Here is a 12506-nt window from a genome sequence, read left to right as displayed (position 1 = left end):
ACAAATCCCTTCCTCTGGGGAGGGCTCTGCACAGGCTCAGCCCCTTCCCCAGCCCTTCAGATGGGCCTCAGAGCCCTCTCCCTCTGCTGATGAATCCCTTGGCCCAGGAGGAGCTTGATATTTCATCAACAAAGGGCCCTCACAGAAATCTTTGCCAAACAAAGCCTCTATTTGCAAGGAAATTCTCTGACTTCTGAGTTGAATGAGTGAAATGACTCAAGGTCTGGAGCAAGGGGCTGGGACAGGCGTGGGTAGGCAGCTCGTGGCTGGGGCTGAGTGGCTCTGCTGCCTCATCCACGATGGCAGCCAGGGCTGCTCGTACAAGCAGGCAGAATTCCTGCTTGACATTTGGGAGTGATTTGAATCCCTTTGCTGATGTAGGCTACAGATACACCTGTTTTCACTTTGCACCCACCCACAGAGGGATAGGATGCCTCACTCTTGTGCAATGGGGCAGAAGCAGCCAGGGAAACCCCATCAGGCTGCTGGCAGAGCCCCAGAGCTGCTCCTGCCTGGGATGAGGGACAGCAATTGATGGCTCAACCTCACCAGAGACATGCAGTGCAGTGAGTGTGTCCTGCCAGGGCTGGGAGGTGAAGGGGCTGGGTGCTGCTCACACCTCCTGGCAGCCTCAGGTCATTCTGCTCAGCAGAGCTGTGATTTCAAGCAAAGGAAGCATTAATCATTGCAGACTCCAGCCTTTGGTGTTGATAGCAAATGGTGGATGTGAAGCTGGTGTCCATGATAAAGGAAACTCCACTTTACCAGCACAAAGCTGCTTTTCATCCCAGCCTAAACATCCAAGGAGGCAACTGCATCCTGCCTCTGTGTGTGCTGCTCCTTGGCTCACCTGACCCAGCCTTGCTCCTGGGTATTTCAAGCCATCAACTGCCCAGCTACAGCTGCCTTTCCACAGCCAAGATGCTGATGCCTTCAGAAATCATGGCCCAGCTGCTGCACTGAATCAGGCAGGAAGGAGCAGCCTCTGCTGCAGCATATCAAAGAGCTTTTGGTTCTGTTCCTGGTGTATAAAATGCCATATAATGTCACCTATCATTTTTAGAGCCAGCTCCAGTCCTGCAAATAAAATACCTCTGTGCTTCCTTTTTTTCCCCCTCTTGAACAGCCATAAACTCTGTCTCACTATTCCTCTTCCCTCTCAGCTTGAAGTGTCTGGGTTTACTGCATCATCACAACCTCCTGCTCGATTTACATGTCAAGTCAGTAAACAGTGGCTCCCACCCTCTCCAGTCCCTTATCCCAGGGCTGGTGGCTGCTGGGTGACTCAGCAGCTCTGGAGCAGGAGCATGACTAACTCTTCCCTCTACAACAAACAGGGATTCTGGGTCTTTGTTCAATGCATTCCTCTGTGCTGCTGGAAGCTGCCCTGGCACAGCAGCAGTGACTCATCCCCAGGACCTGGGCACGTCCGGGTCCTCCCGTGCTGCTCCTGCACATATCCTGCTGCAGGAGCTCAGGCTTCACCCCACACAGGTGGCTGTGCCAGGCTGGGAGCAGCCAGAGCAGCCACCTCCAACCCAACACTCCCTTGATCACACCCAGCAAGTATTATTCTCAGAACTGGATGTGGCCAGTCGCTTGAAATCAGATCTCAGGCTGCTAATTATCAATCCTCCCAGGGCTGTTGGGGCTGTTTCCACCCCTGCAGCTGCAAGGGTTGATCCACCACAAAGCTGCTGGGTGCTGTGGGTTGCACCCAGCTGCTCTTCACCCTCCAAGCACCATGAGATGTGCTTGGGAGTGAGGCTGCTCCTCACCTGGGACATCCCTCACTGTGAGGGTGGAAATGTGCCCTGTGAGGCACCATTAGCACACAAGTACACCCCTTGTCTCTTTGCTGAGCAAATTTGAAGTGGGAAGAAGCTGAAGACCCAATGTGTGGGGTGGATGGGATGCAGAAATGTGGCTTGCAGCCTGGGTTGGTGACCTGTGTGGTGTCCCTGTGTGCCTGGCCTGGCAGCTAGTTCCATCCCATGCTCCTGCTCTGCCTCTCCTGCTGCCCTGGGCTGGCTTTAGCTCTGGCTGTGTGCAGCCCCTGAGAGCTCTACTCCCCACTCACCTCCTCCTTCAGTGCCTGTGGCAGGGGTCCCCATGCTGAAGGGCACTGAGCCCTGTGTGGGACCTCATTTTATTCACAAAGTCACAGAATGGTGGGGGCTGGAAGGGCCCTGCAGAGCTGCTCCAGCCCCAGCCCCTGCTCAAGCAGGTTCCCCTGGCTCAGGGGGCACAGGAACGTGTCCAGGTGGGGTTGGAAACCTCCTGAGCAGGAGCCTCCACACCCTCCCTGGGCAGCCTGGGCCAGGGCTCCCTCACCTCAGCACCAAAGGACTTTCTCCTCCTGTGCCAGTGGCACTGTTTGTGTCCCAGCTGATGCCCATCAGCCCTTGCCCTGGCACTATATCAAGCACCTGTATCCCCCCCATCCCACTGCAGGGGGGATGCTCAGGCAGTGTGGGGAGCTCACCAGCAGCGTGGGCTGATCCAGCCCTTGGCTGTGCTGCACGACAGAAACTCTCCCAACTCCCTGAGCTGCAGCCAGTCCCCAAGTGCCAGCCCAGGCTGTGCTGGGTGCCTGGGGGCTCCTCACTGCCAGCACTGGGCTGTGGGTATTGCACAGTGTGGGACCCTCTCCAGTGGGGCTCACAGCATCTCCCAGCTCCCCTTGAGCATCTCCCTTGATCTCAGAGCTGTAAGAGCCACTCAGCAGCTCGCAGTGAGTTTCCTTTCAGCGTCTCACCACGAGAGAGCCCATCAGACCCTCTGCAAGCACAGGCTGCAGGGCCCAGACAGAGGGGAGCAGGGTCTGCCTGTCCCCAGACCCTCTCCTTCATCCCTCAGGGGTGTGAAGCAGGCAGTGGCCTGTCCCAGACAGGAGGCAGCTGGTCCTGGCCCTGAGCCACAGGGTAACCCAGCCTGTCATTCAGCAGGGAAGCGTGTGGTTATCTCAGGCGAGGGCTGTAATTAAGCTGCTTGGCACTAACTTGTCTCAAAAGCTGGGGTGGAGGGAAGAAGCTCAGATCAGCCATTTTATATGAAACTTTACAGGGAGAAATGGAGGCCAGGGCAGGAGAGATCTGTAGTGGGAAGCCAGCTCCTCTGTGCTCTGCCCCTTCTCCTCCCTGTGACATTCCCCTGCATCCCTTTGCCCTTCAGACCAGACCCAGCAGAGGAGATGCTGGACAGGGTGCAGGAGTACCCCCTGTTTAAAGCCATCCCATTGGAGCATCCCCTTCCCCAGAGCTGAGGCAGTGGGCTGGAGCTGGATCTGAGGCAGTGGGCTGCAGCTGGAGCCCGTCCTGCCTCGGGCAGCCTGTGCAGGTGGGCGCTGTGCCCGTCCCAGGCTGTAGCTGGGGAGCATTTTCCATCTGCTCTCTGATAAGATGTGTTGTTCATTCATTGCTCTATGTTGACTGCAAGCCAGGCAAGAAGGTCTGTGTGGTCACTTGGAAATGCTGCTTGGCTGGTAATTCATCTCCAGAAGAGCTTTGGAAAGGAGAAGCTGTGCTGCTGAGTGTGGCTCACAGATTTCTTCAGGGACTGAGATGTGCTGCTGTGATCTGATTCCAGCAGTGCTGAGGGTCACTCTGCAGCTTCTGACTGCTCTTGAAAATCTGTTTGTCAGAGAATGGTGGAGGCTGGAAGGGCCTTGTATAGCTCATCTAGCCCAAGTCCTGCTACAGCAGGTTCCCCTGGCTCAGGGGGCACAGGAACGTGTCCAGGTGGGGTTGGAAACCTCCTGAGAAGGAGCCTCCACACCCTCCCTGGGCAGCCTGGGCCAGGGCTCCCTCACCTCAGCACCAAAGGACTTGCTCCTCCTGTGCCAGTGGCACTGTTTGTGTCCCAGCTGATGCCCATCAGCCCTTGTCCTGGCACTGGGCACTACATAGAAAAGTGCTGCCCCATCCTCCTGACACCCACCTTTAGGTACTTGTGAGTGTTGCTGAGGTCAAATCAATAGGGACCATGTGAGGAAGTCTGCTCTGAGTCCCTGCCCTGATGTGTGTGAGCAAAGGGAGCTTTGCCCAGGGTGTAAATTAGTGTGTGCCCTTGGAGACAAGTCAGTGAAGCCATTGGTGATCATCTCTTAGCCATCAGCTCTCACATGGGCATGACTGTGGTGGGCATCAAAGCAAAATGGAGCAAAATGGTTGTGCAGCTGTAGTGGAGTTTGCATGGTGGCTGCACCCAGGGGATGAGCAAGGCACAGGGCAGCAATGGCCAGCTGAGCCAGGGAGGGTTGTGCAATGCCAAATCTCTCTTGGGCAATGCACCAGAAGGGATGAGAACCGGGCAACAGGGCTCTTCCCTCACCCGTTCTGTGCCTGCTGCCAAGCTGCCATCCTGGCCCTCACGAGGGTATGGCTGGCAGCCCCTGTTCCACTCCACACAATTAACCTGTGTTTGCTTATTAGGGAAGCTACAAGCCTGTGCAAACACTTCCATTTGCTTTCGATAAAGCTGAAGGCAGGAAAAATAACCCCATGCCCATGAGGTGTGGCTGATGCTGCCAGGCTGCTCGCCTGGGTCTGGGTCCTGCTGGCTCCAGCCTCCTGAGGACCATCTGCCAAGGACCCAGAGTCCTTCCCTGCCCTGAGCACCCAGGTGATGCTGCTGGCACCCAGCCCTGCCTGTGGCTGTCCCCAGCCTCTCTGCCTCTCCAGACAACCCCCAGTGTTTGTCCCAGGCTCAGCCCTGGCGTTGCTAACGTTGCTAATTGTTCTGCACTATATTTAATTCCCCACGATTATTTTTTCCCCTTTTAATCATAAAAAAAGGCCTAAATTTCCCTCGAGGGAAGGTTATTGGCTCAAGTGTGGAAATCTACCTGCCACTTGCACACAGAGCTGAGCCACAGGGGCCTTGGCTGTATTTTTAAACCCAAGTACAAAGTGTCTTGGCTGCGACCGTCGCTGAACCCTTCTGGGAAAGGGAAGGGGAGGGGGAGCAGGGAGGTCCTTCCCCTCTTCTTGGCCCCCTCACTGCTCACCCTGCCCCATCCTCAGGGCTTGGGTGTATGGAGAGGAGGGTGGGCAAGGTGTGAGAAAGGAGGGGCTGCTCTCTATTGCCCTATTTTCCTCTCTCATTCTTCTCCCTGTGTCCCCAGGGTGAGATCAGCCTGTGGGCACCCTCCCGAGGGTCAGTGCCAGCAGGGCCATGTGTGTACCAGCACCTTCTCCTTCCCAGGCCATCTCCTGCTACCTCTGAGGTTCTCTCAGGTAACCCAGAGCCTCAATACCTTTGAGGATGTGGGCCAAAGTCATCCAGTCTGAGAGCTATTTTGGGGGAGTGTGGCTGCTCCCGTGAGACCCCTCCCTGGGCACGAGCAGAGGCACAGATGGGACAGGCAGGAGGGAACTGGCCCTGCTCTTCACCACTTAATGAAGTTGCCCCAGGGAGTTTCAGCCCTGCCCTGGCAGACCTCAGGTTGCCTTTCACGTGGCTGTTGGAGAGGAGGTTTGGGTTTGCAGCTCAAACAAAGCGGTTTTTGGGGTCTAACCCTCGTCACTGCAGACACATGGGGCAGCTTCTGCACCAAAGGGACAGTTCTGCTTCAATGGTAGTTACTCTGGGCTCTCAAATCCTCACCCAGAAGGAGAAACAAGGTTGTTTTTGAGAGCTGGAGCTGGCCCAGCTCTGCTGCTCTGTGGGGTTACTGGAGGAAGGCAGAGCAGTGTGACAGCCTTTGTGTTGCATCTGTAGGCAGCAGCAGGGGCAGGGTGCACCCAGGGCCAGCAAGATGAGGGGGCAAACTCGCCTCCTGGATGAAGAATTCCCTCCTTGTGTGCATCTGTCAGCAGAGCCTTCCTGCTCCCCACTCTGCTCAGGCACAAGGGACTGAGTGTCTCCCTCCCTCCTCCTCGAACAAAGGAGCCTACAGTTATTTGTTGCTCTTTGGTTTTGCTTCCAAGTGGTTTTACCCTTGAGTTTCCCAGCCTGGATGTGAGATGCCTGAGGAGACACATGCAAAAGCCAGCTGGGGATCAGGCAGGGCACTGAGATGCTTCCAACCCATCTGCCTCCCCTGCCTGCCACCTTCTCCATCCAGCAATGTTTGCTCCCAAAGCATCTGGCCAAACCTAAGCTCCTGCCCAGCCCAGAGGGAGCTACAGTCCCCATCAGGGGAAGCCAACAGCATCCCAGGGCAGGGAGCAGTGCTGAGGGCCATGGTGTGCAGGCAGAGGGGACAGGGCTGGGGGAGGGAGGTGGCCCTGGAGTTTGAGCAGTTGCCTGCAAAGAAGCAATTTCAGCATGTGAAAGGAATGTGGCTCCAACCCTGCCAGAGATGGAGGCTGTGCCTTAGGGATGGGGATGACTGTTGCTGGACTGACTCACTGGCTGCCTCTCTGCAGCAGCTTCCTCTCCAGGAGGCTGAAACTCCCAGTTTGAATGTATCACGTGTCTTAAAGCAGGGGGTAAGGAAGGAAACACTCTTATTTTTATCTCCTCTATCTCCCCAGGGCCTGGGGGAGCCAGTGCTGGCACAGGGAGGTGGCTGTCCAGCTCCATCTGCCCAAGAGCATCCCATGGCCAGGGCTGCTCACTCACCTGAGGGCAGCAGAATGTTTGCAGCTTCCTGCAGTATTTTGAGGTCTGAACCTGGGCACAAAATGCTCCTTTCCAGGTTGGGAGCAACCCCAGAGACCCTGTGCAGAGTGGACACAGGCAGGGTGGGCAGCAGGATGGCTCAGCATGGCCAAAGCTGTGTTGAGGGCAGCTGAGAGTGGCTGAGCCCCAGGAGAAATGCACTTTTCTCCCTCTCAGAAGCTGCCTGTCCGTGCTGCTCCCAGTGTGTGGGCAAACCTTGGGTGGCAGATCTGAGGGTCCCTATATGTGCTCACCACAGAGACAGAGCTGATGTTTGGCCAGGGATTTGGAGGTGCCCATTGCCCTCCCAGGGCTGGAGGATGGGGAGGATTTCATCCATCCTAACTCCTTCCAGGGGGGAGTTTGGAGAGGTAGTGTCACCATCCCCAGGGTGCAGGGTAGGCAAAGGTTCCTCATCCTTGCCTGAGCTGAGCTGGGATGTTAGTCCTGAGCATGGGCTGGACATGGTGCCCATCACCCCAGCGTGGGGAGGGGGCTGCATCCCACCACAGAGTGGGAAGGAGACCTCAAGAAGCTTCCTCTTGCTGCTCCCCATTCTCCTGGGTGGGAGAAACCAGGCCAGCTGCCTGCTTGGGTACTGCAATGAGCCTTTTTGCACTTCTAGGTGATTCTTATTCCTTGGCACTCTGCAAACTCAAACCTGGGGTCGAGGGAGGACAGATGGATGCATAGAGACCCCAGTTTAGGGCAGGCTGGGAGAGGTGATGCTTGTCCTGGCTGTGAGGCTGGCAGGACCTGTGTGGGCACTGGCATGGGCACACTGTGATGCCTCTCAGCTGTGATGCCTCTGCTCAAAGTGACTAATCCATGCACAAAGTTTTGGCCTCCAATTCCTTGGGGGACTCATTTTGAGCTCTTGTTGTGAAACTTCATTTGCTCTTAACAGCAGCATGTTATATATATATATATTTTCTCTCTTATGATCCCCTCTGTTGCCCTGAGATAAAGGCTTCTAAATTTGTCCTGTGCTGAAAAGGCAGCTAATCCTGATGGACCTGAATTCACATCTCCCCCAGAGGAATGGCACTAATTCTTTTTCCCTGTGTTGTGCCAGGGGACCTGTCTGCTTCCTAGTGGAGAGAAGAAAAGAGAAAAGGATCTAAAAAATCACTATTTAGGGCAAGGTTTATATTCCTGAGACCTGGCTGGTTGTTTGTTTGTGAGGAAAAGAGGACAGGAGGGAAATAAATGAGAAAAGCATCATGCTACTCCCCCCCCCCCCCCCCCCCCCCCCAATATTGTTTTTACAGCAGGCAAGTTTTAATTAAAAGTGAGGAACTGGGACACTTGTGCTGTCCAGAAGATGCTCTGAGGATGTGCTCCCTTTCCCACTAGTGTTATGTTGGGAAACTGGAGCTGCTTGCCCAGGGTTGGCTGCAGGAAGGTTCCTTATGGGCTGCAGGGTCTGGGTGGGCTTGGGAGGGATGGGGGGGATTCCTTGCTGCTGCCAGGGGTGTGGGGTGGGTTGGATGTGTCAGTGTTGGGTGAAGCTCAGGGGGCATGGGGCTGGGGAGGGGGGGTCACCCTGGCTTAGGGGTGCAGAGGGGAGGGTTTGGGTGTGAGGAGAGGAGCAGGGGAAGAGAGACAGGTATGAAGTGCCCGGCTGGGCAGCAGCAGGCTGGCAGGAGGCAGCTGCGCTTCAGGAAGCCACAAGCGCTGGTGTGGGACGGGAGAACGCAGCGGGAGCTGCCCCGTGCTCACGCCGGGGCTGGGGCCGGCTGCTGCGGGAGGGGGATGGAGGCAGCGGGACGCGGGGCAGCGGCAGAGCGGCTGCGGGAGGGGATGGAGGCAGCGGGACGCGGGGCAGCGGCAGAGCGGCTGCGGGAGGGGATGGAGGCAGCGGCAGAACGGCTGCGGGAGGGGATGGAGGCAGCGGGACGCGGGGCAGCGGCAGAGCGGCTGCGGGAGGGGATGGAGGCAGCGGCAGAGCGGCTGCGGGAGGGGATGGAGGCAGCGGGACGCGGGGCAGCGGCAGAGCGGCTGCGGGAGGGGATGGAGGCAGCGGCAGAGCGGCTGCGGGAGGGGCTGGAGGCAGCGGGACGAGGGGAGGCGGCAGAGCGGCTGCGGGAGGGGCTGGAGGCAGCGGGACGAGGGGCAGCGCAGAGCGGCTGCGGGAGGGGATGGAGGCAGCGGCAGAGCGGCTGCGGGAGGGGCTGGAGGCAGCGGGACGCGGGGCAGCGGCAGAGCGGCTGCGGGAGGGGCTGGAGGCAGCGGGACGAGGGGCAGCGGCAGAGCGGCTGCGGGAGGGGATGGAGGCAGCGGGACGCGGGGCAGCGGCAGAGCGGCTGCGGGAGGGGCTGGAGGCAGCGGGACGAGGGGCAGCGGCAGAGCGGCTGCGGGAGGGGATGGAGGCAGCGGGACGAGGGGCAGCGCAGAGCGGCTGCGGGAGGGGATGGAGGCAGCGGGACGAGGGGAGGCGGGTGCAGCTCCAGCCCCGCTGCAGCGGCCGCGACGGGCGGGACGGAGCCGCGGCGACCCCGGCGAGCCCCGTCCCGCGCCGGGAGGCGGAGGCAGAGGTGGGGCCTCTTTTTGGGGCATCCCCTTCCCCCCCCGCCCCAGCCGGCTCCGCTTCTCCTCCCAGGCCAAAACTATTTGCATGCTTTTTCGAGCAGGACTTCCTGCTCTGGCTGCATTGGCTGCAGGTAGGACGCTGTGCGAGCCCGAGCCGCGGGCAGCCGGACGGAGCTCCTGCCGGCGGCTCACTGAGCTTCATCCCTCCTCCTCCTCCTCCTCCTCCTCGCCCCTGCGCGCCCGGCTCTCCCGGCTCCTCTCCTGCTCGGCACGTGTGGAAGTTGTGCGCTGGGGCTGTCGCTGCCGTCGCAGCTCCGCGGGTGCTGGGATAAAGCTCCCCCCTCCCCAAACGACAAGCGCTCGGCTCAGCCCATGGTGGGGTTGGACACGGGAAGGTGACTGCGGGGAGAAGCGGACGGGCTGCAGGGGCGGCGGCAACCATGAATGAGATGTCGAGTTTCCTGCACGTCGGGGACATCGTCTCCCTGTACGCCGAGGGCTCCGTCAATGGCTTCATCAGCACCCTGGGGTGAGTGAAAGGCTCCTGTGAGCGCCTGCCCCTGGGCTGGGTGCCGGGGACAGCCGGTCAGCGCGGCGGGACGGGCTGGGAGGACAAGGGAAAGTGGTGCTGAGCCACAGCCTGGTGAGGACAGTGGCCGGGAAGCTCTGGGTGCTGCTGCAAGGATGGGTGCAGGTGCTGGGGAGGGGAAGCTCTGGGTCTCCGGACTTGCCTCCAGCTCCCATGAGCTCTTCTCTGGCTGCCGGGAGCAGGATGTGACCCTGGAGGGACCCTGCAGCCCACCCTGAAGGGACCCTGCAGCCTGGCTGCTGGTGCTGCTGGGAGCAGGATGTGACCCTGGAGGGACCCTGCAGCCCACCCCGGCTGCTGGTGCTGCTGGGAGCAGGAGGTGACCCGGGAGGGACCCTGCAGCCCACCCTGGAGGGACCCTGCAGCCTGGCTGCTGGTGCTGCTGGGAGCAGGATGTGACCCAGGAGGGACCCTGCACTCACCCTGGAGGGACCTTGCAGCCTGGCTGCTGGTGCTGCTGGGAGCAGGATGTGACCCAGGAGGGACCCTGCACTCACCCTGGAGGGACCTTGCAGCCTGGCTGCTGGTGCTGCTGGGAGCAGGATGTGACCCAGGAGGGACCCTGCACTCACCCTGGAGGGACCTTGCAGCCTGGCTGCTGGTGCTGCTGGGAGCAGAATGTGACCCTGGAGGGACCCTGCACTCACCCTGGAGGGACCTTGCAGCCCACTCTGGCTGCTGGTGCTGCTGGGAGCAGGATGTGACCCGGGAGGGACCCTGCACTCACCCTGGAGGGACCCTGCAGCCCACCCTGGCTGCTGGTGCTGCTGGGAGCAGAATGTGACCCTGGAGGGACCCTGCACCCACTCTCTCAGGCAGCTGTGGCTAGAAACTGTTTCCTCCCCATTAGGGACTGCAGGAGCTGCAATGGGCTGGAGCAGTGTGAGGGATGGCGGAGGGTAGGATGGGGTTGTGTGTGGCTGAGCAGGATGTGGCCTGGGGGGGATGAAGGAAGGGGTTTCCAGCCCAGCTCTGTGTGCTTGGAGGCTGCTGTGCCCTGGGCTGGGCAGTGCTGGCTCTCAGAGTCCCCTGGCCAGAGGGAATCACAGCTGAGTCACCAACACGGGGCTGCCCGTGGCCACGGGCTGCTGCTTGGGCAGTGCCAGGTCCAGGCTGAGCCAACTCCTTGCAGCCTCCTGCAGGGGAGGGCATTGTGCAGCCTGACTTGGGGAGGTGATTGCTGATCCCCTGGTTGCTCTGGGACCTGTCCCTTGTCCCTCCTGTTCTGCTGCTAAAGCAGCACCTGGGCACAGCCGAGACCCTCAGTGACGCCCCATCCGTGGGGCTGCTGGCTCCTGCCCTGTGGCACGGGGAGAGGCCACGGCCCTGCCATGGTGAGGGCTCTGGCAAAGGCTGCTGGATGCCTGGAGACACAGGTGGGGTTATTTTTCTCTTACCTCAAAGCAGGGATTCAAACCTTTCCCACCTCCCCGGGCGGGTGGGATGTGGGTCTGTGCCAGAGCTCCTGCCCCACGCTGCACGGAGGAGAGGCTGAGCTCAGCCAGGAATGCTGACTTGGATGGGATTCCTGGGGCAGGAGCTGCCCAGCTCTATAATCTGTGATGAATGCACTTGCTCCCACATGCCTCTGTATAACCAGAGCCACACAGACCTTCGCCTACACGTGTTCGTGCACCTACCGCTGGGCACGTGCAGCCTCGGGGTTAATGCCCACTGAAGCCTCCCCTCACCTGGCTGTGGGACACTGCCCAGAAATGGGCTACTGGCTGCAGACAGGGGCACAAAACCTCAGGCAGAAGGTCCTGGAGGTGCAGGATGCAGCCTGTCTGTGCCAGACCCTCTCGGGATGGGTGAGAGGACATCCCTCTGGTCTCTTTTGGAGAGGTCTCCTTGTAGCTGGCTCCGTGTCCCAGTGCCAGAGCTGTCCCATGGCAGGGGCTGCCACCTGGGCAGCTCAGCACCGAGCAACCCTCCAGCCAGGCTGTGGGATGGGGTCTGGAGGAGGCTCTGCTGAGACCTGCCACTGCTTATTAGCCCATGCTGCGTGTCCCATGGCTCACCAGGAGCTGAATGAGGAGATGTTTAGACATCTGGAGCTCTGATTCCCAGCTCTCCCTTTTTGCTGTGTGCTTCAGAAGCATCTGAGCAGCAGGACATGCTTGGAGAGCCTCTTCTCCCAGGGCCCATTGCTGGGCAGCCCCACTTCCCTGGGGTTCTGCTCTCTCCAGCTTGTTTCCCACCCTCTGGAATTGTTTTCCCCGTGTGGCCCAGACCTGGGACACCCAACCACACCTCAAATCACTCCTGTGATAAGGGACTGGGTGACTCACTGAGAGTGCTTCTCTGGAGCCCTCCTTGCCACAGCTTGGGACCTTTATTTAGCTCATTTGCAAGGCAAATAGCTCTGCCAGCCCTGAGCTGGGTGCTGGGTGCTCACTGAGCTGAGCAACCTGCCACAAGTGTTCTTGCCATCTTTCCTTGCACAGGGAGTGGTTTGGGCTGTGGGATCACTGGGGGTCTGCAGTGGGACCCTCTGTTTATATGGGATGAAGTGGGGTGTCTGCAGGTGCTTGCTCACAAGTGTCACATTAAGGGATGTACCCCAACGTGCCAGGGCTGTGACATCCCTGTGCCAGGGTCCCTGCAGGGCAGTGAGCTCCTCCTCAGAGGGCTGCTGGAGTCTCTGGCTGAGGTGGGCATGAATGACACTAAGTACCAACCCAGTGGTGCCCATGGGAAACACAGGGCTCTGTCTGTCTGTCTGTCCTCAGGATGCACAGTGAGGTTTGGAGCCCTGAACCCCTCTGCAGCTGCATTC

The 12506-nt window shown here is 59.4% G+C and overlaps 1 protein-coding gene across 1 annotated transcript in view; it reads left to right on the top strand.

Moving 5' to 3' along the window:
• Positions 1-9578: 9578 nt before the first annotated feature.
• The window catches only part of ITPR3 (inositol 1,4,5-trisphosphate receptor type 3), a 51333-nt gene continuing 48405 nt past the window's right edge, over positions 9579-12506 (top strand). The window contains exon 1 of the mRNA XM_062013432.1: positions 9579-9667. Coding sequence (XP_061869416.1) covers positions 9579-9667 — 89 coding nt within the window. The remainder of the gene's footprint in view (positions 9668-12506) is intronic.

The sequence above is a fragment of the Colius striatus genome, chromosome 22 (assembly GCF_028858725.1).
Source record: "Colius striatus isolate bColStr4 chromosome 22, bColStr4.1.hap1, whole genome shotgun sequence".
Taxonomy (NCBI): domain Eukaryota; kingdom Metazoa; phylum Chordata; class Aves; order Coliiformes; family Coliidae; genus Colius; species Colius striatus.
The sequence above is the reverse complement of the archived record's forward strand: the minus strand, read 5'-3'. Positions and strand labels throughout refer to the sequence as shown.